General features: G+C 37.7%; 1 protein-coding gene across 4 annotated transcripts in view; it reads left to right on the plus strand.

Annotated features, from left to right (window-relative positions):
- The window catches only part of ctif (CBP80/20-dependent translation initiation factor), an 88154-nt gene that overhangs the window by 27285 nt on the left and 33987 nt on the right, over nt 1-26882 (plus strand). For all 4 annotated transcript variants that reach the window (XM_030151024.1, XM_030151026.1, XM_030151023.1 and 1 more), the window contains exon 8: nt 15418-15494. In XM_030151024.1, coding sequence (XP_030006884.1) covers nt 15418-15494 — 77 coding nt within the window. The remainder of the gene's footprint in view (nt 1-15417; nt 15495-26882) is intronic.

Below are 26882 nucleotides of genomic sequence, written 5' to 3' on the forward strand. Positions count from 1 at the left end.
ACATTCTTTTTGCCCTTAAACGTGCCCTGCCACACAAAATCGTTTTTACTTGTATTTTTTTTAAATATGTTCGGCCCATAGGTGTTTGTGTTATGTAGTGTATTTGAAAATGAACCTCTACCTCCTCTGTCTGCTGTTGCCACTGAAAAGAAACAAGTGGAGAAATCAGGTCAATTATTACAGCTGGTCAGTGTGACGTGTTAATGCCTGAGCACATTACTATTCATGAGCTCGCCTGGGTGAGACCACGCCCACAGAATGCATCTAGCTCAGTGACAGTTTTCCTGTACAGCAAGCTTGGGCGCCGTAAAGGGGGGCATGACAAATTTTTGGGGCCTGTAGTGCAGTGGAGGGGGCCCAATGGATACAGGTTGGAAGGTGTGAAAATTCTGTGTAAGGTCATAGAAGCCAGGAGTCGGACATTCAACGCACGTTAAGATTAATTTTTGGTTTCCTCCAGTTCCTCTACTTGTTGTGCGCTGTGAAGGATGCTGAAAAGCCAGGCTGTTATTGGTTAGCTGTGAACCAATCAGAGTCAAGCAGATTAGCATGTTGAATATTAATGAGAACAGGCGTAAATCAAGCTGAGTCTTCCAGCAGGCTTTATGTGCCACGTAGGGATGTAACGATTACCGTTATAACGATAAACCACGGTAAAATTGCAGACGGTTAGTATTACCGTTTAAATTCTAATTATCATGATAACCGTGTTTGATTACTGCACTTTTCCGTAGAAAACACTTATGTAAAGATCTGCTTTTACGTCAAGTCTTAAGTTATTACAATTTTAGTTTCAGGTACTTAATATTTGAAACCAATATTCACTTTTAAAGTCTTTGAAAAGGTTCGTTAAGCATCTGTGTGTTATTTATGCAATAAATTATATACATTTTTCAAATCGGATTTTATATATTTTTTTGTGTGTGTTTTTTGTCCTTTTATGTTGATACAGTAGGTTAAAGTGAAAAAAATAATAGACAGATGAGATAGAAAAACAGATCCCAAACATGGGTAGAGTAATCATTTGTTTATATAGTATATAAAGGCAAAATCAAAAGGACTGAAAAACGGACAAAAGAGGCTCAGACCACTAAGGGTTAATATTTGAACGTTTCTTCCAACAGGAAGTACATTGTGCCAATTATTTTATTGTTTTTTTTGTTTTTTTCAAAATACATCTTGGTTAAATTATTTCAGTGTGTGTTTTAGTACTTTTTGAACATTTTGAGCACAATTTCAACAATACCGCGATAATAATGATAACCGTGATAATTTTGGTCACAATAACTGTGATATGAAATTTTCATACCATTACATCCCTAGGACCACGTTAGAATGGATGGAAACTTGGTAACCAAAGCATTTTTTCCCACAAAAAACTGTTACAGAGTCCATGGTAGAACTTAAAAATTAAATATGTGTGGTGGGGCACCTTTAATGGATCTGAAAGAATAGCATGCTACCTGTATATATTATAATAAAAAAAATAATCCAGCATGATATTATTATTATTATTATTATTATTATTATTATTATTATTATTATTATTATTATTATTATTATTATTATTCTCCCCTGTGATGAACTGGTGACATGTCCAGGGTGTACCCCGCCTTCGCCCATAAGTAGCTGGAATAGGCTCCAAGCGCCCCCCGTGACCCTAGTGAGGATAATGCGAGTTCAGAAAATGAATGAATGAATGAATTATTCTTTTTCTTTTTCTCAGTGGAACCAAGCACAAACAATAACATTCTTCCCCCAGTCGTCACCTCCAGCTACTGTAACGGCTCAATCATTCAAAGTGTCCCGTCTACCTTCCACACTTCCTGCCAACGTTCACTTCCCCTTTCCAGGAGCCAGAATAGACTTCCAAACAGCCATGGGATGTGGAAAAAACACATCTCGTTTGAGTGTGTGGGTGTGTGAGTAGCTCGGTGAGAAAGGGCTTCCTCCTTTTGCCCTCAGATTGTGCTGCACCTTTACTGGCCTCTCTGGAATGTCATCCTGAACACACACTAAGTCATTCAGCACGTCCAGTGTCATGTTGTAACGACGCAGGAATGTGAGGGTCACAGGGCCACTTTTTGATCCCTGGAGTCACGCCAGGTATTGCATACTGTACATCCCTCCTCCTCAAAAAAAAAAAGTTAAGTCGCAATATGAGAAACAAATCAGCAGACATGAGTGTCTGTCTCAAGGATAGCTCGAAACATTTTTGTGCCCTGTATACAAGGGACTTTTCCTCCTTTTTTCCTCTTCTCTACTGTCTCTGCTGTCCTCATTTACTGTCATATGGACACTCATGATGTTTGGCTCATCAGCATGATCCTTTTAGTGTCATCCTCAGTATTGTGACAGCATTAGCTCCTGCGTTACCTTGGTTTGTGTGATTTTATCCCTGCAAACATTTGACATTTGTCTGAACTAGGGGTGTGTATTGGCAAGAATCTGGCGATACAATACAAATCACAATACTAGGATCATGATATCACAATATAAATAAAGGCCTTTTTTTATTGGTTTTGTTTCTTTTTTTAAAGATTATTTCCTGGAAGAATGGAATGACACCAGAAACATGCACAAATACCAAACATGTTTTTATTTGATCACAACAGGATCTAATGCTATATCGCAAAATTTTCCTGTGTTAAAACTAAAATTATATTTTTCAGACATTACACTCTAAGATCCTGTTCAAATGTTCATATTCTATTAGTTCAGAACTAACATCATAACATTATTTTTGATCAATCCAAACAAAGGAACTAACATTATTTAATAAAAGAGTGTTAAATAATAATAAATAAAATATAAACAAAAAAGGAAAACAAAAAAGCCAAAAATGAACCTCCACAATGTCTGCATTTGAGTAAATGCTTAAAAACATTGATACAGTACTTTTTAATATCGATACAGCTTTGTGAAATGAAATGTCGCCATATATTGCAGAACCGATAGTTTCTTACACCCCTGGTCTGAACATCAACTTAAAATGGTTTAAAGGGTACCTGTAGTGAATTTTCATTGCTAGCTATTTTAAAAGGTAACTTGCATCATAGCCCGTTGTCAGGTACCCATGAGTATTAAGTCTCTGCTCTGTCAGTCTGCCCCCACTCGTAATTCATGTAATAAAAAGGTCCAGTGTGGTGCATATTTATTGCGTTTTTTTTTTTTTTTCCTTAATATTCCTGAATTTGCGCCTCTCTTGCTTATGAGTAATACACATAGCACAAATAATATTGTAAGCACCAGTACATGTAGGGTACACTTTAAAGGTACTGTTTTTGACATATGTGAAAGAAATATGCATGTATTAATTATTGAAATTGTGAACAAATTGGAATATTTCTTTAAAAAATGAGCCCATTCCCTGATGTCTTGGTTTCCTACATCCATAATAATGTCCCGTGCACAGATTTCTACACACAGGACTTGAGCTGAGTATTCCATGAAAATCCAAAGGGTGACATTTATGCTTATGTGAGTCAGTTCTGTGTTTCTATGTCAAACATCAAATGAATTTTAAGTTGTGAATTACGAACATTTGAAACTGCGCATCAAGTACATTTATAAAACACGCTTCTGATGACGCCACTTTCTCCTCCACAGCTGTAACATTGAGCCTGTTTACATGCACACCAATGCTCCAGTTATTATCTGACTTCTGCAGTTATCAGATTATTCAAGTGACCATGTAAACAGGATAATCTGATATGTTTTTATCAGATAACAGCAGTAATCTGATTGAGAAATCGGATTAACACACCTTGGTTTCTCCCCAATACTTCGACGTCTTCCTGCACACATTTAGGTTAATCTGATTTATTTTGTTCTTTTACGTCTGCGCATGTGTAAACATTTTAAAACAATTAAAATTGTAGGAAACGGAAGTTACACAAACGTGAGAGACGACAATAACAGGAAGTTTAAGTCTACCATCACTATGTAATACATACCCCGAAACAAATCTGATAATGGACTGGAGTGTCTAAACCAGGTTTTTTTCTATTATTGCATTATTTAAGTGCATGTAAACCTGTCAGATCTGATTATTACAATTATCTGGTTACTCCCAATTACCGGACTTTATGGTCATGTAAACGGGCTGATTGTCTCATACCACTCTTAGCTTAGATATGTAGTATGCTAACATACACAAATGATAGCACAACATACAACATATGATGAGGCTTCAAAATGTTAGTGGAAAAAGAACGTATCTTTGACATGGTTTAAATCACATGGTCCTCAGTTTAACACAAATGGACTTACTGACCTAGATGGATCATAAGGGCGAAGTCAAGGGTGTCACGGGTGGACCGCCCACTACTTTTTGATTTATAACTTTTGAACCAGACAAATTTAAGACAAATATTCCACATAATTGTAAAGGTCTAAATGCCATCTTTAACATACTTAAAGGGCAAAATTTAGTTTCAAATATTTTCCCACGAAAAATATCAAAAACCACTGTGTCATGGATGGACAAAAAATTAACATCTATTTTTTCCAAGAATTACAAAGTGCTCAAAAGTGAAGTTCCTCTGACATTTTCATCCTCAATTGTATTCAGTGTATACCTTCAACCCTCTATTTCACAACCTAATAATTGGTTAGAGGAAAAAAATATTTGATCATACCTAAATAGCAAGAATTTTGACAAATGGCAGTGTCACGGATGGACAACAAAACTAAATATCAAATTAAACATTTTTTATTTAAATTATCAATGTCATATACATTTTTTAACAACATACAAATAATATTAACATTATTTTCAAATGTATTTTGCATAGATATATGCATTTATTAATTTTAAACACTGTGTGTTTAGAACCTGACATAAATAATATAATAGTCAAATATCAATGTATTTGGAATCAATTTGGTTTATTTATGAGAGTTTATAAAATGAACCCAGGATGACGGCAAGAAAACCGTTACTTTCTAAACATTCACACTCATAAATCTTTTTCGCAAATCTTTTTCTCATTTCAAAATACATGTTCCTGAAAATATAAGTAATTACCTACCCAAAAATATACATTTAGCGTAGATTACTGTAATTCAATTTTTTTGACCAGACGTTAACCTTCCCTTGACTTCCCCCATATATTGAAAAATATACATAATAACTTAAACCCTTCTTTCCAACTGTCCTGTTTCCATGAATTTTTCGAAGTCCACTGGGGGACTATATAATCACATGAGCAAATATTACATAATGCACCTTTTTAAAGGCAAGTTTTTGATGTGTACATGTTATGTATGTATCTAATTATCAATCATTAATTTAAAAAAAACGTGAATTATGCTTTAAGGAACAATAATAATGTTGACAAGTACTGATAAGTAAACTCAGGTGAAACTGTGCTATAGGGAGGCTCCTTTTCCTCACAATTACCGTACGACTATGGTTAAGGTCAAAATGTTTCAAACCCTTTTTGATGTTGAAGCACCAATATATTAGAGGTGAACCAATAATCGACCAATAGGTCAGTATGATAATGATCAATTGCAGAAGGGAAATTCTTAACCCAAACATTAGACCCTTACCCATCCCAGTGGCACCAGCAGAAATAACTGGTTTCCCTTCACAAAATGTCATACGGTATTGGTCTTATTTCAGGAGGTGACGGAGTTGGGGTCACCTCGGTTACAGCTACAGTTACAGTCAGTATTATTGTTTTTACTCCCGCACTATAACGGACAGAATTTCTGTGAAACGGCGGGGCGCCAGAGACGTCACAGAAGGGTAGGGTGAGACCAAGGAGAAAGCAACGAGTCAGCGAGGAGACATCCGGTCTGTAGCCGGTGAACAAAGCCGTCCAACAGGGGAACAAAGCAGGAGTCTGGAGCTGAGACATTACAGACTGGTCGGCCCCTCCGCCTGGAAGTGTACGTGCCGCAGAGCAGGGCCGCGATTGTTAAGGGACATTGGGGGCGGGCTGGAGTTTTTTTGTTTTTTTTTTTCTGTTGTTGGCGGCCTGTCTGTCAGCTGTCAGTCTGTGTGAGGCCTGCATTCCATTTAGTGTTTTCTCACCGTGGTGTCTCATCTGTCTGTGTACGTGGACACACTTCTGTCTTAACACACACCTCAGTCTGTCCCTTTCTCTGTCCTCTACCTCATCTCCCTTCACTTCTTCCTATTTGTTTCCCGTTTCCTCTTACCTTGTGATCCCCATCATTACGTTCAGACCTCCTCCATCCTCTCCGTCTGTCCTCCCCTCTATCTTTCAAACGTCGGTGGGCAACAGAACAATATCCAGGGGGTCACAGCGACCGGTAGCCCCCTCCCTGTTGTCTGTTCCTGCTATTGTCCCCACTCCTACTGCCACTCGGCTCCCAAACTCTATTAACCACACATGTAAGAGCTTAATCACCACTGTATACTGTGATGGTCTGGTCTGGAACATGGGGAAAACACATGGAGACAGTTTATCTGGGGACGTGTGTGGATTAATGCTACACAACTGTCCACTTAGAGGTCCTGAGTGTCTCCCACAACAAAAGACAAGTCAAACAAACGGAGCCCTTCTCGATCATTTAAACATTTTAGCTTGAAACAAGAACAATTAAAAAAAATACCCAGCTTTAATTAACTGTCACTTAAAGGGCTCATATTTTGCTAAACTCACTTTTATTAGTCTTTGGTTCATTTATTTGTGTATTTGGACCTTAATAGTTCATAAGGTTTGAATTGGAACCCTCCAGGTGCTGCAAAGCTATCTTTATATTTATTCCATCAAAAACTGAGTGGATTTCTACAACCTGTTTCACTTCCTACTTAATTTGTTACATTTTATAACTAGTTACATCACGACATTTGCACATATAAGGTCCAGACTTCAGATGAACATTTCTCTGAGTAGGACATACTTGTTTATCAGCAGCAGTGGTTGTAGTCCATACTGAAAATATGTCCTAACTTTGAGCCGATTACCTAAAATGTTCAGATGTTGGTTGATTGGGGCAGAGCAGTACGGCTAACAACCTGGAGGGGGCAGGGCCTGAAGTTGCTCTTTTTTTTTTTTTCCTTCTTTTTTTTTTTTTTTTTCTTAGTGAAGTTGCTCATTTTGATTTTAAGGGCCAGTGCTCCAAGCCACCTTTCTGGTGTCATTACTCAGAAATAGGGTTGAAGATGGACCTGTGGAGTTGAATTAATGAAGAATTCAGACCCAAGCAGAGCATTTACAGTTTATGGAGACCACAGGGAAATGTTGGAAAATGAAGAATTCCATTTAAAAAAGAAAAATATCACTCCTTTAAGTCAACTTTAAAGTAGTTCTCAGTCCCCCCCCCCCCCCCCCCCCCCCCCCCATGTCACAGCATGTGCATGTGCAGCCACAATGTAGATATGTATATGAAGTTTAAATTTAAATCTAAAGTTATATAAATACTTTCTTTCTTCTCTTTATATTTTATGTTTCACAAGTGTATATTTTCTGTCTTCCCTGCACTTTATTTTTGTATTTGCTGTTGTCAAATCTTATCTTATCTTATCTTATCTTATCTTGTCTTGTCTTGTCTTGTCTTGTCTTGTCTTCAACAGTTGATCAAACTGTTGCTTCTGCAGGAGGTTAACAGAGGTGAACATGTGTAATACTGTAAAGTCCCATTTGTAATTTCTCTTTTTTTTTTTGTAACGGGTCTAGCTCACAAGAAATAGTCTGTTTTAACATGTCTATCCTTGGCCAGCTATTTCAGTCATGGAAACTTTTATGCTTCTTTTTGTAATTTTTTGTCAAAATATTTCTCAATCAGATCTGGAATTTATTGAAACATTATCAGTGTCAATGTTTAAAATGAGCTACTTTGGTACTCTGATGCATCCACCCTTCTATGTGTTTAATAACCTGTTTATGGTCAAGTGCAATAAACTGATTGATTACACATCAACAGACGCTTAAAAAAATTACTACTATTTTTCCACTACAGTCCTTCCAGTTTGTTGTGAAAATCTAAATAATTGTTAACCAGTAATTGAACTGTGCTGTTCTTTTTTGATTTGAAAGTTAGTTTAAATGTCCAGTGTGTGAAGTTTAGCTGGATTAAATTATCGAAATAGCTCCTAGTTTCTTCAGTAGCACAGAATGGTCATCCTCTTGTATTGTCGTTCTATTGCAGTTGTGGACCAGAGTTAATATCCAATTAACTAAAAATCAATGAACAGACAAAACACCATTTTGACACCATTTTTCGTCTTTAGAGCTAATGTGAGTTCCAGATATCAGTTACGGCCTTGGGCTTAACACACCATTAAGAGGAATAATGCTTTCTATAGACACGAGCATCAGGCTTTATGATGTGGGGGGTAGATAAGGTGACTGTCAATGTAATGTGGCACAAAGAGCTCATATGATTGAAGTCTTTTTATCTCTCAGAAATGTGGCTAGAACTGAACTGTAATCATATGCAACCTGCTGCACAAGTAGTTGTGGCATGATTACATTTCTATAGGGCGCTACAGTTTTTTGCTACAGTTTTTTTTTTTTTTTTTTTCTTTTTCTGGTACTTTGATCCCACAGTGGCTCCATCTCCTCCTGTAGGGGAGTTCTTTGATGCACCTGTCTATCTGCCTGTGCTCTTTTCTGGCCCTAGTCTCAGATCACTTATTAAATGAGACACGGATGTCAGGGCCTCACATCTTTGCCTCTTATCACCCATCATCCATTATACCTGACTGTGGCAGCTTTAAATCTCTTCTTTCTGTACCGCTGGCAGGCATCAGCTGTAGTGTTGGTTACATGAAAGGCCTAAAGCAGGGATCATGAAACATATACAAGCAAATCCTCCAATGCAGGAGGGTTTTACAGAAAGACAATTTGAGAAATGCTTAATCCTAAGTTGATTTCTGACATAAGTGAGTTGGATGGTGCACATTAGAGCTGGAAGCCACAGTGTACCAGCCACAGTTCTTACTCTTATGTGTTTTCTGCAAATCCACAGCTTACTAATGTCATTTTTCACATTTTTTTATTATTGTAACAAATAAATAGTATGGAGTATATTTTATTGAAATGATTAGTGTAAGCTAGGGGTAGTCATTTCAAGCAATATTCCAATAATGGTATATAGGGAGAATGTGTCATTAATAACTCCTTTTTTTTATCGGATAATGTTTTGAGGATTTTTTCACCATCAGTAGGTTTTTAGACATGGCTAGCTCCTGGTTTGCATGTGGTCTTCATGGCATCAGGGAATAACTGATATTTGTTTAGGTGTCTGACAACAGAAAATGTAAGGCATAAATTACAGTGATTTCAGAGTCATACAGTTGTTTTGAGCATATACAGCAGAAATGGAATACATGGACATATCACAGGCTTTTTCACAGTTAAATCTGCTGCTTTATATAAATTTTCCAATTTAGAAAAGAACCACTTAGAGTCTGCACTGTATTTAAGGTGCATGAGTTTCACACACTCACACACACACACACACACGGGAATATGAATGGTGCATTCAGGTCACCTAGTAAACTGTGAAACCTAGCCACAAATGGCATTTAAAACATTGTAAAAAGATACTTTTTTTTTCTTATTTTACTGTGTTTAAATAGTATTAAATCTGTGACAAGACTATGAAAGTGCTTGTCATGGTTGATATTCATAAAGTTTAACCTCTTCCATCATCTGCCAGCCTTATCAAGACAGTATTATCAAATTGAATATTGTGTGAAATATCAGCACTAAAATGGAAAAAAAAAAAACAGTAAAAATGATTTTCTGATGTACAGTGAAATCATTTCATAACCTTATTATTTCCAGGGACAGATCATAAGCATTATTAACTTAGCCTTAGTATCTGTGTAAAATGCCTTTTTATGCCAGACAGTGCACTCATACTTCCTCTTTTGGATTTTACATGCTCGCTATCTTGTATTTACAGTCTCTCACATTGTCATTCTGGCTCTCTCTCTCTCTCTCTGCCTCTTGCTCTCAACAACCTGTCTTCTAATGCCACCCCTGGGGCAGTTTAAAATTTATTGCTCTTGGCCGAGGGCCCTTACAACATAAATAAACTGAAAGAAACAATGGGCCGAGTGAACGCGCATCATACCAGAATTGTTACACGCTAGAAGGAACAGGAAGATGCACACTTCACTTTCTATGCTATTACACAGAAAGTACTATTATAGTTTTTCTCAGTTTCTATTCTTCACATTTCCATCCCTGTTCGCTTTTCTCATTTCCATACTTTCCTTCCTTGTTACTTATACCCCTTTTTCAAAGAAGCAGCTCCATTGTTATGAATGGACCAACAATAATTTAAAACCTAGGCCTGTGACCCCTCTGGAAAACAGCAAAATAGCAGATGTCATTGCTTGTAAGTCGTACAATATGCAGTTGGGAGTCGGTTTACACTAAATTGCTCCTTCGTCTGGATTGAATGCTTCAAAGCATGACTATGTAAAGTTGTTCTAAGAGGACACATCCAGGCTAGCCCTCACCCAGTGACCCTGGAATGCTACAGGGCTCGTCAGCTTCCTCTTAAGGCGAACTCCTCATCCAAGCACGTAATGCGGTAATGAGACAACCACGGCTGTCAAACAACACCAAACCTATTTGTTATTTGATTGTTCAGCAAGCTGTAACCCATGCTCTGTGTGACATGCAAGTCTTTCCTCCAAGCCAGCAGTGTCTATTTTTCTCCTACATCCAAAATCCGCCTGCACACTTGCATTACTTCATTTACTCTTTTGATATGTATTCCCACACATGCACATGTAGATCTGAAAAAATATGCAGCCACTGTGCGCCTTCATATTCCTTCTATACAAACCTAAAGAGACAATGTTGGCAACTTATCTCTAGTTCAAACTGCATATCGGCTAAAATTTACTTCGGGGGTCAAATGAGTGGCCATTTTTGTCACAAAAAAAGTTGGAAGAAATGCACAGAACTGTGTTGAAATAATGCTAATACATTTGTGCACAGACTACTGATATTATTTGACAGTGGAAGCTATATTTCAGAAATATTGGATTTTGAATAGCACGTGTATGTGAAAACCTTTCCTGGTGGACGGACGTGACAGTGGACGGACGTGACATTACCCATGATGATCTGGTCAGTACCAGTACTTTATTAGTAATAAACTTATGTACTTACTATTTCTAATTATCCTCTTATTCATAAATGTTAGTATTGTGGATCTAAAACAACAACAGCTGACACAAAAACACAAAATGTGGCAGTGGACGGATGTGACATGGTTGTTACAGATCCCATCATACTGATGCTCGGCAGCCATGTCACCATTTCCACAAATGATCCCTGTGCAAAAACTAGTATCAGAATTATTTATTGTATAGTTTATCATCATACTAAAGAGTAAATAACAGTATATAGAATTGTTATTTCTTTATAAAAATGCTTATTATTAGAAAACTGTTGATTTAAAAAGTGACATGTGACATTTTTAATGTAAGTATTCACGTAACATAAGCAGGATGGATCAGCACCATACTCCATATTGCAACCTGTAAAAATAAAACATGTGATATGTAGTATATAATCTTGTAAGAAAAATTGGGGAATCTAAAAGAAAAGAATATTTGTTTTTCAGGTAAATTCAGTTCAAACATAACTTGGCCATTTGTGACATGAAAATATAGCATTAATTGTGATGACATTGGACATTTTTGACCTGAAAACATAGTTCATATGACCATCAACATGTTGCAACAGAACTGAAATCCTGTAAATTTGCATAACTTGCATTTACCAACACAAAGTTCCTTTGGGGATTCACTTATATTGATTTCTTATGCACAAAGACATAAATAAGACCTCTAAGCAAATTTTAGCTGATATATAAATAGTGACAGAGGCTCTCTGACATCCCCATTAGTCTTCTGGACTGTCATTTTGAAGTCGTTATTTGGCCGCAACCATCTTGGCTTTTTGGAACAAGTGCCCATCTTTAATAAGAGGGTGGAACTGGTGTAGAACAGCAAGTGAACGCATCAACTAATGCTCCAACCACAGACTAATACTATCATGTTGAACACCAAGTGATTTGAGCTACCTAATGAATGCATACAATTGTATGCACACTGTCTGGTCTAATTAGTACACTAGCTGACAGATCATATAATCTAATATGAATGAATGCATAATGCATGTGCTAACAGTGTGGATACTGTAATTAAGCACAAGTAAACTTCATGACAGAATCCTCTGACAGTCTTATTAGTGGAAGTTCTTAAACACAAGTACAATAGAGTTTTCTGTCAGGGAGAGAAATACTTTTTATTGATCGGTTTGTGAATGTGTGACTCACCGACTGGCCGAGCTGTCAGTCAAAGTCTACATAGCATTGTGTTCCAAACATGTGTCACTTAAAGGAGCCACGCCCTTAATTACATGTAACTTTAAGACTTAATGTGGACTAAATTGGTCGGTTACATAACAGAATCTGAGGAAAATATCAATGCTATTTTTGCATTCATGTAAACATTTTTACTTTTTCTATACAGTCAGACGTTAATATGGGATTTATTTGGATCGACTCACTTTTAGAGCCAGCCTCAAGTGGACATTTAAGGAACTGCAGTTTTTGACACTTTCCACATTGGCCTCACTTTTCTGCTCTGAAGGCTTCCAATTGGTCCTGATCCTAAGTTTGTGAAAGGCAGCTCTTCAGTAGATGAAAATTCAGCTGGTATAAACCGTCATTGTTAGCTGCTGTGTGTTTCCTATTTCCTGCATTTTTTCCTTTCCCACCCTCTAGATCATTGTCCACTTCCACTTTATAAACTACACACACTTCAAATACATTGTTCAATAAAGTTATTGCAATCCATCTTATTGAGTGTCCTTATGGTTTTTATTAAAATCTACACATGTACAGCAAGACGTTGACAGAGGAGAGTCTGTTCGCATGTCCATGTGAGTCTATGCACCTCGTCCCCGTCTCTGACTTCCACAGCGACAGCCCCCACCCCTAGCCCTCACTATCCTTGTCACGTCCACAAGGCTCGTTCTGCCTGCCTCGAGGTGAGAGGTCTTCTGGCTGGAGACCAGGACAGCACACACCTCTCTTTGATCTACCCCATGCTGGCTGCTACCTGCAGCTAGTATATTCACATACACACTGCACTCTCCCTTTCAACCACAGAAACTATTCTACATCTCTCACTTCCTCCCTCTGTGTCGTTGTCAGATGTCATATAGTGGGCACAAACTAGCAAAGAGCTTCAACCCCGCTGTCCAAAATATGCTTTTATTCCCATGGATATTGGTATGAATGATATTTTGTATTTATAGCACATAGGTTTGGTAAAATACAGGCTAAAGGAGTCTAGGTAAATAATGCCGCACACATTATTTCAGCCTTGTGTGTGTGCATGTGTCATTAAAGGCTGCATTCTTGTGTGTATGTGTATGCGCTTGCTGTCATCTGGTTACCATTTGAAGGCAGAATTACAGCTAATGATATCCTAGAGGAAAACTACAGTAGCCAAACATGCAACCATTCCTCTGTTTCTTTCTTTTTACATCTCCACCTACTTTTTTTTTTCATGCTGTCAGACTTTTCCAGTGGCAAATAGTTAAAATCTGGAGAAAAGCTGAAAGTCTGATTAATACTTAAGGCTTTTTTTACATGAAGTCCCCTAAATATTTTAGGTCGAAGTCAAGCTTTTTACTAACAGACAGGTTAAGTGCACCTTTGCATGCATTTCTTTCTTTTTTTTTTTTTTTACTGTGCCACACAAATACAGTGCCCCCTCCACTTCCCTCCCTCCCTTTATGCACGTTCTGTCTCTCACATCTGGATTCAATCAGAATCCAACAATCTCTGAGCAGGCTCTTTGAGTTAGAAGTAGGTTAGAGCAGTGTCAAATAACAAGCTTTTAAGCTGATTTGAATATCTGTGTGTTTGTGGAAGTCTGAATGTACAGCTTGGCTGTATAAAACAGGGTAATTGAAAGCTGTTTTTTTTTTTGTGGAGAAACATTCTGAAAATAAAAAAAGAGCATTTGACTTTGGGTTGTTTTTTTTAATCCTGTGTGTCTTTGTGTTTGTGGATGGTGCAGTCAAGCTGTGACAATACCACGCCTATACAATGTACTGTCAATATGTGCACAATGTCAGTATGTCTTTGTGGATTAAACTCAAGTCTTGACTCAACTCTTATTACTATCACCACATGAGATTGCACTCAGATCTGTCCGTTGGCCTGGATGTCTAAGCCTATACCTCAAAAACTATAGCACATATCGACTTGATGATCACACACAGCATAGGTCTGTACTTGACGACGGCCTCAGGTGTGGATTTTTCATTGCTGGGAGAACTTTTTGACATTTTTTAACCATCATTTTCTTGGAGGTTATTGGTCTGAAAAATAATCACACATGCTGCTTCACAGTATCTCTCAACATGATCAATTTGTTGTTCATCCAGAGGGTGATACACAACTGAGAGCATGTTTTCATGTTTAAGTCTGCCATATTTGACAGCTGTCCAAGGAGAGCAAGGAGGTCTGAAATCCCTGTCTTGTTTTCTTTGTATTCCTGTCTCGCCTGTATTTAACTGTTGTTGTAACTTATCTCTTAGTGGGAATCAAATATCTGAGCAGAACCGTATCTGACTTCCACCAAGAGAGAGAAAAATGGGTGTTGGAAAAAGATCAGAATTCTACTATTGCAAAGAAGAAGAAAAAAAAAAGAACAACCGAAAGCTAGTCTTTCAACAGACAACACCACAACAACCTCAGCTCAGACTTCCTTCTAACGGACTGTGGTCATGTTTTTACACAATCCACAGGATGACAATTCTAGGGACTTTTTGCACCTTAAAGAATTTGCGACTTCATTGTGAACACTGACACTGGTACTGTCGACTGTTTTTTTTTTGTTTGTTTTTTTTTGTGTGTGTGTGTGTGTGTTTTGTTTTTTTCATCCAGACTTCTCACCATGTCCAGTATGTGCCTACACCGTCAAGTCTTGGCACATAAACAGACAGATCTATAGTTAGTCCATGGCATGTATGTATCACTCTACCATTACATACTACCTGGTAAATATGCAGCACTAGTCCTAGGCCACCTGTAGCTATGGTAACGGCAGATAGTGATGCTGAGCGAAGGGGGGGTTGTGCTGTTTTGATTGGCAGGGCTGATGTTTAATGGATGATAGGTGGTCTTAGCTCATTTTCCACACATAAAGTACACAGCGTAATAGTTGATAGGAACCAAATATTGTGCTCATACATGCTTCATGTTTTCTCCAGAGCCTCACCAAACTATTTCTCATCTACTCCACATTCCATGTCCACCTCTGATCTGATGTTTCATCCTTCTCCTATCAAGCTCGTTACTTTTAATTGCTCCTTTTTTGTCCATTTCTGTTCTTTCTGAAAGACCAGTCCTAACAACGGCCTTTTCCGTTATTTTTCCTCTTAACAGGTCTTCCCACCCCTTCCTAATGAGGCTGAGATCGCGCACACCAAAAAGCTTTTCCGACGCAGGAGGAATGACCGACGGTAATGACGCATGCAAGCTTTTACACACACACACATATACACATACCTCAGTGAAACGGAATGGGTTTTTTTTTTTTGTTTTTTTTTTCTCTCTGTCTGTGTTGATGTCAGCCAGTCCTATAGCCTTAACATCTCTTCCCAGCCAAAGCAATGTCAAGACAGGAATGCAGGCTCCACACTTCACTGCAGTTAGGAAAAAAAAAAAAAAAACCCACTGAGGAAACATTCAAGGCTTTTTCTTGTTTAATATGTCACTCAGTGAAGTTGGCTGCACACACTCATCAATCACCGGTGTTAGTCCACGATGCTAAAACTTTCTTTTCCTTTCACTAATAATGGATTTACTTGCAAAAAAAAAGAAACAAAATTGTACTCAGCTTTGCAGTGGAGGGGTCTTATACTTGTGCACATTGTAAAATTTCACCCATGTCTAAATTCATTGAAAAAATGTCCTTAAAAGAAAAAAAAAATGTAGCTGCCTCTCATTCTCTCGCTCTCTGCCCTGATGTCACTGGAAAACTGTTCTTCAGTTGCTAAGAGACAAGGCAAAGAGAAAATATTTGGGTTGTATTTGTGGTTAAAAAGAGGAAATTTTAGCTGTACCAAATGGACAAAAACACTTTCATCGTTGTTTTTAAGCACAGGGAATAATTGGTTCTGACCAGAGCTATTGTGTTTGTGTGTATTTGTGTGATGGGCGCAGCACAGGCCTGGAAAAAGGAAAAGAATAAAATGATTAACTCAGACCAGCTATTTAATTTTAATGAACTGAAAATGTTAACAGGAGACCCTACCAGTTTCTTGTACGTACTGTTTCAAGACACAACTATTTTCCCTCCATGGTCATGCTAGCTTATCCTATTGAATGTTTCAACATCTTTATTAATATCTTAAGGTAGAACTCTCCGCAGCACAGGATACAGTGTGTTATACACTATAGAGAGGACTATAATGTGGAAAAAGTCTTTGTTGTTACAGATATGTGGACATGAAACTATGCTATCATAACCTATACTAGCTGTAGGTTAATCTTTTCTGTGGTTGTGTATTGTGGGTATGTACAGACTGAGAAAACAGAATTAATCTCATGCGTCCACGTTGAAAAGAAAAAAACGACACAATCACATAGGTTGTATTTTTCCTGCAGAGATGGAAATACAGGGGTCAGAAAGAGATGAGGTAGAGGATAAGATGAGTGGAGGAAGACATGATTAAGGGAATGACTTTAACTCAATAAGCAGAGGGAAGACAAGAAAGAGACGTGAAGTTTTCTGCAGCAAATCCGAGTTATCTTTAGGTATCTCGGTTTTTGCATTTAGTTATTTATGAAGCTTAATGTATTTGCTCGTTGAATAAATTAAGAGAATCTGTTTGTCTACCAAACACGTTTCACATTTTATTTCATGTTATGCAGCAAAAAATCCAACCAGCAGCCTTAAGAAATTGATCAATGTAACAAAGAGATATTAATTTTCGCGCTGTATTATCGTTTGTCATTTCTGAACAATTCTTGATGACAGAAAGCTTCATCTTCAGTGATTTAAAAAAAAAAAAAAAAAGCAGAAATACATCCTGATTTGGCAAAGGAAATAAGCAAAAACACAGTGTGCAACTTGAAGATCGTATTTAAGCACAACAAAGAGAAACGGAGGGAGACTGCGAGACCGAGCAAAAGAAAAGTGTAGGCTGGCTGTGGCAGGAAGGAAAAGAAAGGGGAGGTAGTGCATGTGTTTCTACTTTAGTAGGCACGTCAAGCAGGGCTGAAATTAGTTGTGATTTACTGGAATGTGCTGCTTACCACTTGCGGCTCCAAAACAGCAACAGAGCTAACATGTTCCTTCTATTTGTTCTTTCATTTAAAACATGCACTTTTACTTCATATATGTTCATACCACTATTGCGGATCATTAGCTTTCAGTTTTTACATATTGTGTCGTTCCTTCAGAATGATGAGCCGACTAAACAAGCAGCAGCGAAGCTCATTAATTCAGTTTCGCGTGTAGGCATTCTTCATTCATGTGCTATAATATCCATGTTTTGCTTCATCTTCTGGCTGTGATGACTCAGACATACTGACTAATTACACATGTTCACTATATATCCAGGGCTTGGAACCAAAGGGGCGCGAGTGATGTTTCACCAAACGTACACGAAGACAAAACCAAAATGACCATAGTTTGATCTAACTTCACTAAACTGATTTCAGTCTTTAATAAGAACACTCCATACACCCATGGGTAATATTTTCACTTATTTAAAATATTAATTTTGGAAAAAAAAAACAACAACCCTGAAATGCACCTCTTTTAAGCACCATGCTTCACTGTATTCTGAATATATAAAAGGGGCGTCTGGTGGTTTGTGAGAAAACCTTCATATTGATGAACAAACGATAATCTGCAGTGATAAAATATTCAATAAAAATCCACACATCAAGTTAATTCGCTGAATGTTACTCAGTAATAAAGCACAAATATTCCTCTGCGCCACTTGACCATCTGGGGGGTTGAAAAAATGTGACAGATGTCTTAATAATAAAAACATGATAGTAAATATTAGACAAATGATTAATGGAATTCATCGACTATTTAATTATTAATAACTAAGTGTGTTTACGCCCTTTTAGAATCAAGTGTTTGGTGTGTTCAGTATAAAGATCTTTGAAGTCTAAATTCATTGATACTTTATTTAATTTTTAGATTAGTGTGATGTGGTGTTGAAATGTTTCTTGCCTCTTGCTTTGAGGATCTTGGTGGAGTCAGGCTATATTTTCTCCTGGAAGTTTCTAGCAATTGAAAATAACTCTAACTGTCCTCACAAAGAAGAACTGACTTGATTATTTTAGCATCATATATATAGCTAATGCACATTGTAATTGCATCTCAAGTTTTGGTTGTCTGTTGTAAAATTTGAAAATAGAATTTATCTCAATATTTCGCATTTTTGTTCCCAATTTATTCCATCTATTTAGTTATTCTCAGACTTTTTGTGTTTTAGCCTATTGTAACTTGTTGCAATCCACTTAGCATTTCAACTAAACTCAATCATTGTTTAAAAGTAGGGCTGTGCAGCAGAATGAGAAATGGTGGTATCATGATATACTCTTATATCACCATCATAAGAGATTTTCTTTCTTTAAGATCTATGCTTTTATACTTTCACAACACAAAATCAAAATGAAGGAAATCGGCAAAATAACAATTTGCCGGTTACGTGTAATTTTCAATTTTTGTCTTGTTTGTTTTTCATGTTTTGTCTTTGACATCAGTTTTATTTGGTTTCTTTAACTGTAACTTGGGATCAAAAAAGAAATCATGACCAGTTACCATTTATCGTTAGTGTGAGAACATTTTTTCCCATAATGCCCAGCTGCTGATGAATAGTTGTTATGATATTTGAATGTGTCCAGAAAAATCAAACGTGTTCTAATAATTATTTCTATGTCCATTTTTATGTCCCTCATGTCTGTCTGGTTCTCAGCCTCCGATATGTATTTTTCAGCCATTTTCAGTCTTAAAATAAGAACAGGAAATGTTAGGAAGATGCAGATAGTGTGTCAGCTGTAACGTGTCCCTCCACAGTCCATTAAAGCAGTGTGTCATGGCCTGTCCGAAGCTTTGGCTGTGTTTGTATTGACCGTGTGGCCGCAGGCTTCCCTTCCCCCAGGCCGATCGATTCTCCAGTCTGGGTCAACCAATGGTCCAACGAGTCCACGAGTCCTCCATCTACATCCACATTCACACAGCAACTCCCACAATTGATCATGAACATCTGACCTCCTCCCATAATCATGTTCACCTTTTTCAATTCCAAATGCTTTATTTCCCGTAGATCTGTGCATGCAGTTTCGATGTAGTGATCCACCTGTAGACTGAGTTTTTTTTTGTTTTGTTTGTTTCCCCTTTTGTCTCGCTACTTATTTCCCTCTTTTTTTTTTCTTCTCTGATCTGATCTGATTTGCAAAACCTTCCTGCTTTTTCCTTCATATTTTTCTGCCACTTTTCTCCATGTATCCCTCCATGCTTTTGTATTGGTCCATTTTGGCACACCCTCCTCTCCTGCCTGTAGAACGGTTGATCAGTTCACCCGAGACCAGTTAACCATACTTCTGCCTACTGGCCCTGGGGGGAAGCGGCAAGTCTCCGCCAGGTTAGTGTCAACATAAGCCATTAGACACCAAAACACATGGATCATCAATGCATTTTCAACATCTGACATGGTATCAGAAACAATTAAATAGAGCCACGGCATTAGAGACAGAGTAAGAATGATAAAACCCAGCCAGGAAATATCAAACAGTTGAAATCTGAATAATATACTCATGATTGCAATGAGTTAAAGTCAGTTCCTCATTTGGTGAGATGATCACGCCAGACGACCTGTTTCTAAGTAACCAGATATTGTGAGATGAAATTCAATCAGCGCCTCCATCGTTCATCGGTAATACAAACATCTCTGTGGCAGTAATGTGACTGATGGATGGTCAATCCGAGCCAGACTCAACCGACTGCGGAGCTCTCAGTCATTAAATATGATTAACATTTTATTACTGTCTCACCTCTCCGCATCACCAGTACATCAGCACGATGGCTTATTAGAGCTGAGCCTAAACTAACAGCTACGACACAGATCAAATTAATCATCACAGGAGGAAATTGTTTGTGTAGCTGAGAGAGAGATTTTATTCCTCAACTCTCAAGTTCACCGTCGAGCCATCCACAGCTTAGTGACAGATTATGAAAGCTCATCTTCTGCAGTTGTATTAATGGAATCTCACAATATCTGTCAGTTCATGCTGTCAAGTGTGTGTTGATCGAAGTCTGCACTTAGACATACAGCAGCAACAAGCCACGGTTGAGGAGAGAAATAAAACAGACATTGGAAAAGAAAAGAACAATGCCTTGAAGGGCAAAGATAGGGAGGTGTTTTAAGGCAGCAGATAAAATTCGAGAGCTGTCATAAAAGCTAAAGCTGAGAAATGCTAGTTGCAACATAAAGGTCCTCTGACAGCAGGGGCGTACAGCATGGTGTTAAAAAATCAATGTACTGTAAGTTATTTGTCCAAGTTTGTGTACCTTCACATTTTTTATTGTCTTTCTGTCCTGGAGGAGCCATCAGTCGTGTGTGGCTCTTCCTGAGGTTCCCTCCATGCCTAGGTAAAATATTTGTGACCATGGGTCACATGAATAAAATAGAAATGATTGGAATTTGTAACAGAACTATAAAATCATTTTTTCAAGTCGTCAGTGATGACCCCATGCAGCTTCAGTGGATTCTGTCAAAGTTGATCAGGGTAATAAGACAGTCATTTCATTAGTTTCTACTTTTTTGCCACTATTTGACTAGTGCTCCGTTAACGACATCTTCTCATTTCACCGTATTTTTCTTCAGCTCTGAAAAAAGGTATTCTGACTGAAGACAAAATGTTCCAATTCCCAGGGGTAAACATGTCACATCGTTATGGTCTTCAAGAGGAAACCAGAGTCTATTCTAATTGAATGGAGTCTTATTGGAGAAGTGGCTCAGCTTACGAATCAACCAACTGTTTAGCAGAGCTGCAACCGATTAATCGATTAGGTGTTTTAAGCAAATGCAAAAATTCACGATTCGATTAATCGAGTCGAATTGACTGAAGGGAAATATTCTATTGCAGTTTTCCTGAATTGAAGCTTCTTTGTGTGTCACAATAAGCGTCCGTGTGAAACACCACAGTGGAACCAATGTTTAACAGCAGAGAAATGAAGGAAACAAAGCTTTGATTCAGGAGAATTGAGGTTGAATGATTTTTTTTTTGATCACTTTGAGTCGATTAATCAGTTGCAGCTCTACTATTTAGTAAAAACTGTTTTTATGTAACAATCAGACAACCTCTGCGATGATCTGTAACATCATACCCATAAACTACAAAATTACAATGCCACCTGAAAAGATCTAATATCAACTAATGCTGTGTTCCAGGCTGTTTTGTGAGCCTGTAAGTCATGACTTCAAGCCACAACTTGTGACTTTGTAGTGTTCCAGGCAAGTCACGCCAAACTGCCGAAGTCCAAGGAGTTGTGGTAACTAGATGTAAACACACTAGCGTGGTGGACGGTACGGGGCTTATGCTCATTTACAATCATTTCTATCGCCAGAGGTGCTTGTTCCTCACTTATTTGAGGGAAACAGCAGCTGATTTCAGGTGTGCATGGATTGTACTTTTGAAGATACAGGCATTAAATCAGGCACATGCTGAGCTAGGTTAGCTAAATATTGTATGCCTCATTTTTCTATGCTGAGAAATTGTACATTACATTATTTTTATAAGTATGATCAGTTGCATGGCCAAATTGAAGTTTACCTAATAATAATATATAGCAATTATTATTTTAACTGCAATGTTATACTGTCCTAAAGTTTATTTCTCACCGTGTACCACTTGCATATACACTGTATCCAAGGGGGCTGCCATTGTTGTTTTGCAGGCTATGTGAGATCAGAGCGCGGAACTGGGAGTACATCGATCTAGTATGAATTCATGGGTTGGAAGTCTTGGGTTTGATTGCCATTTCAGTACATTTTCACCGGTAGAAGGTTGGAAAAACACAGCTTATGGGTTGCCTGGAGCGTGGCATTAATGATTATTGAGACAAGTGACAGTTTGAGGTGTTGTAACAGTTGAGGCCCATTTAGGGCATTTCTACGGTCTGTCACCATTTATCTTAACGATGAACCAAAGATATGCATTTTAAATCTGTTTTCTTCTTTATTTTGTCAAAACCAAAGGTAAAAAAAAAAACAAACCTGTCAAACAAGTCATTAATCACTCCCATTCCACCTTAAGCTATTTGGCTACAAGTTAATGGTTATGTCTGCATCAACAGTAAAATTGCCGACATTGGAATCTACGATTGGCATAAACAGTGAGCGTTTGTCAATATCAAGTTCTCAAGACCTTGGCATTAGTAAGAATGGCCCCAGGGAATAGACTTCCTAAGAACACAAGTCTCTTTTTAATTGGAACGGTTGGTGCTTGTGAACTTTCCTTTCCAGCTCTGCTCTGTTTATACAATCCACCACAATATGTCACTCGATTTAATTTCAGTACATTTGTACTACTACTATTTCCATGTCATCTATATATTTTATACAATTTCTATATTCTTCAAAACTGGCTAAACAAATTTTGTTGAATCCCATATCATGATAATAAAGATGTATTTCTTGCTATTCCACCTTCGACTCAATAAAACATTTCTGAGGTAAGTTGTCACAGAAGCCACTGTTAGCTTTGAGGGTAGCATGAAATCCATCTAGGGATATTTGCTAGCCAAGCCCACATGACTCACCAACCAGTGCATCCTGGTTTAAGTGAGCAGACAAGAAAAACATCCAAGAATTACATCCGATCTTAGCTTGTATGAACTTTTAAATGGAACAGTTCTTGGGCCACGACTGATGACGCTTCACAAGAACGTGAAAACAGAAGAACTGACAAGAACATTTATTGAGAAACACCTACTGTTCCAACCTTGGTTTGCATACTATGACCTCCCCTTTATTCAGCGTACACAAACACCTGCATTTTATAGTGTGACTGTTAAAATGTTCAGTTTTGTTGACTTCAGCAGTAGGTCTGACTTCATGTAACAGTAAATTCAGCCAACAGGGCGGTTCCCTCGCCACAATTCAACAGTTGGTGGTCTGCTATTGTAGAGATGAGAACCTACAGCTGACCATCAGTGTCTGGATGTGGATAGAGTGGCCATCTTCAAGTTTCTCAGAACAACACCCTCTTCTTCTCCGAAATAGAATGACTACATTATTAAAGAAGACTGAAGACTCCTTTTTGTTTTACCTATTTGTGATGTCCAGAAAGGGACTGGACGCTGCAGTTCCCCCAGAGCTGTAAAATGTGATGTGTGGTACGGTACCACCATAGCTCAGCAGCGAAAACAGCCCAACAGTATAGTTTTCTCCATCTCCAAAATCCTCAGCTGCAATTTCACACCCATCTCTGACATCTATGAGATCCACATTCAGCGTAAAAGTCTAAAAATACAACAGGGCTCCATGCACCCTGCCAACCTCCTTAATAACTCAGGGCCATCAAAAATAAGACATCCCATTTCCTCAACAGCACTTACTGCGGAACCATCAAATTACTAAATGGCTCCTCATTTCTGCATCAGCACCTTAGGAAAGCACTAACTACTACTGTACTTCAGGGCTGTTTGTATTTTATAGCACCTGACACCTTATGCTTATCTCATTAATTCTGATTTGTGAAAGGCGGTCTTTTGTACTTTAATAATAAGCTTTTTTTTTTTTCTTTTTGATTCTTGCATTTATCAAAGGGATGCCAATTGATAGAATTATTCAGAGATTTTGTTTTTCCATCATGCTAGAGATGGGGTTGTTTGTTTGAGGAGGGCATGAGAAGATGAACTGTCTCCAACCTCCCTTGGAGAGTGGCGTAGAAGGGCCAGACAAGACATGAACCGACAAACACACTCACACACAAAAACAACTACAAATATAGCCCTTCTGTCAGCATGCATGCTAACAGATGGATGATAAAGAAAGCCAACATAAGGTGTTCTAGTAAGACATTCCTCAGGGCTACTAGATGAACTGCTTTGAAGCCCCTTATAAGTCTCAGGAACACATCTGTTAGAGAACACACCATTGTTACAAACAGGATTCTATTCTATCTATTGTGTTTGATAGAAGCGAGGAATATTTGTCTGCCTTTTTATATATTATATTTTTTCATAAATTCTATAACAGGAAAATGTTAGTGGCTGAAAATGCAGTATTCTAAACGTTTGTTAGAAAGTCTATAACTATTCACCTGAATATATTGGTCAAGTGGAGTCATATTTTGCTAAACCCACTTTTATTAGTCTTTGGTTCATTTATTTGTATATTTGGATCCTAACAGTTGATAAAGTTTGAGTTTGAACCCTCCAGGTGCTGCAGAACTCTTAATATTCAGTCCTGCAAAAATCGAGTCACATCACGACATTTGCACATTTAAGGTCAAGACTTCCAACGAACATTTCTCTGAGTACGCTCTAATTGTTTGTCAGTAGCGGCGGTTGTAGTCCATACTGAAAATATGTCCAAACTTAGAGCAGATTACCTAAAATGTTCAGTTGCTGGTTGTATTAACGGACTCAAGTGGCTGAACAGGATAGAGTGCATAGTCATCAACCTGGAGGGGGTGGGGTCATTTGCACTTAAAGGGCTAGCGCTCACAACCACCTTTCTGTCATTACTCAGAAATAGGGTTGAACATGGACCTGTGGAGTTGAATTAATGAAGAATTCAGACCCAAGCAGAGCATTTACAGTTTATACAGACCACAGGGAAATGTTTTAACATGCATAATTCCATTTTAAAAAGCAAAATATCACTCTATTAAGTAATTGCAGCCTTTTTTTTGGATAATTAATCGGCACTGATTTGACATTCAAGAAACCTTGATGGATGACAGAAGTGGATGGAGCCACCATGATGTCCCCTATTGGTTTTTGGACTGCCGTGTCAAAAACAGGACTTGGCATTATGGCTGTTCAGAGATAGACTGGACCATATTTGGACAAAATTAGTAGAACTACAGGAGTACAAAGTCATTGAGAAGCTTCTGGATACAAAGCAATAAACTTCATGAAACAATTGCGCACCAAAACAGTCTTGGTTTTGTAACTCATTTACTACAATTACAAATGCAGGTTTTGGTGAATAAACAGGGAGTGCTGAATGTTGGAACGTGAGCTGTCTGTCATGTGTGTCAATTAAAGCTCTCTATTCACCCTCAAAGCATATCAATAGAGTGATAATTTTAAGTCATACCACTAGAACTCATTTGAGGTTCCATAAAAAATTAATGAAACCATCTTCTGAACCGCTTTATCCTCGAGAGGGTCATGGGGGGCGGGGTGCTGGAGCCTATCCTAGCTACTTTTCAAGGGAAGGCGGGTACACCATTGACATGTTTATCGCAGGACTGACATAGAAATGAACAAGCAATCACTCACACCTATGGGCAATTTTAGTTTTAAAAAATTAACCTATTAGTGCATGTGTTTGGATGGTGAGAGGAAGCCAGAGTGAAAGCATTTCTTGCGGTGAGACAACAGAGCTAACCACTGCACCATCACGTTGCCCTGAAACCAGAATGACTCCTGGAAAACAACTTATTCACTTGTATTTAGAGAAACCTCAATTTAAAAAAAAAAAAAAAGCCAAGAATTTTTGCAACATATTTCTGAGCTACATTGAAGTACAAGTATAAGCACTCTTTAAGTTTTAAATATAGTTATTGGCAAATATCTGACTACTATGCACATTCATCTATAAGGTACACAACAACCTATTTCCACCCTTGCATACAGGAGCTGTTCTCAGTCAGAGTTCCAGTCCAACCTTAGGGGGACCAAGAAATCAATGGCAAGGACCAACACAAAAGGCAAATGCATATCTGTAATTGGAGTAAAATCATGGACTAACCTTGATAAAGAATTAAAAACATGCACATCAGTCACTACATTTAAAAAGATGTTTAAAACTAAGGTATTCAAAATAAAATATTAGGATAAAGTAAGCCAATTATCAGTATGAATCTAAGATTTTGCTTAGATTATATTGTTTGTTTTATTTATATTATTGTTTAAAACTGTGCCATCTTGTTATCTTGTTTTGTTTCTGCAACTTTCCTTTTTGTAAATGGGGTCGGCATAAATAAGCTGTTGCTTCAGCCTACGCCTTTTCGCCCATGTTTAATATAGAAATCCAAACTGTATGTATGTATATATCGTGTTCTGTTAAATGGATGAATAAATTACTACTACTACTACTAATCAGTTTGTGTCATGACCAAAACCTTTGGTCACAACTATCCAATCACACAGATTTTGGACAGTTGGTTTGATCTTCACTCTAATGTATTAATTCGAACTCTTAATATGATTATCACCCATTATGAAATATATATGACCATGAAGTAACTGCATAAGCTGTTTTGTATATGATCCAGTTATACTACCCCTTACGTTTTCCCAACATTAACGATCCCACAATGCTATGCTGCTCTGTTTTTTTTGTTTTTTTTATTCTATAATTTATTTATTTTTACTGTAAAGGTTACTCCAAATTGAATACCTCTCAAGGACACAAAAGAATCACTCTGCCAGGTTACAGAGCTGCAATTAGTCACATTTCTGTTGAAAATTTCTTTGACCTGTACCTTGGGTTTCTTTTAAGCCCAGAGAACATTTCCAAGATTATTCTTTATTTTTGCAATGGAATGAACATTTTTTTCAGCAGAGGTTTGTAAACTGAACTTTGACAGTACCACATGCTTTCCAAAAAAAAAAAGTTTTTGTTCCACTGTTCTTCAATCTG

This window comes from Sphaeramia orbicularis, chromosome 12 (genome assembly GCF_902148855.1).
Source record: "Sphaeramia orbicularis chromosome 12, fSphaOr1.1, whole genome shotgun sequence".
NCBI classification, from domain to species: domain Eukaryota; kingdom Metazoa; phylum Chordata; class Actinopteri; order Kurtiformes; family Apogonidae; genus Sphaeramia; species Sphaeramia orbicularis.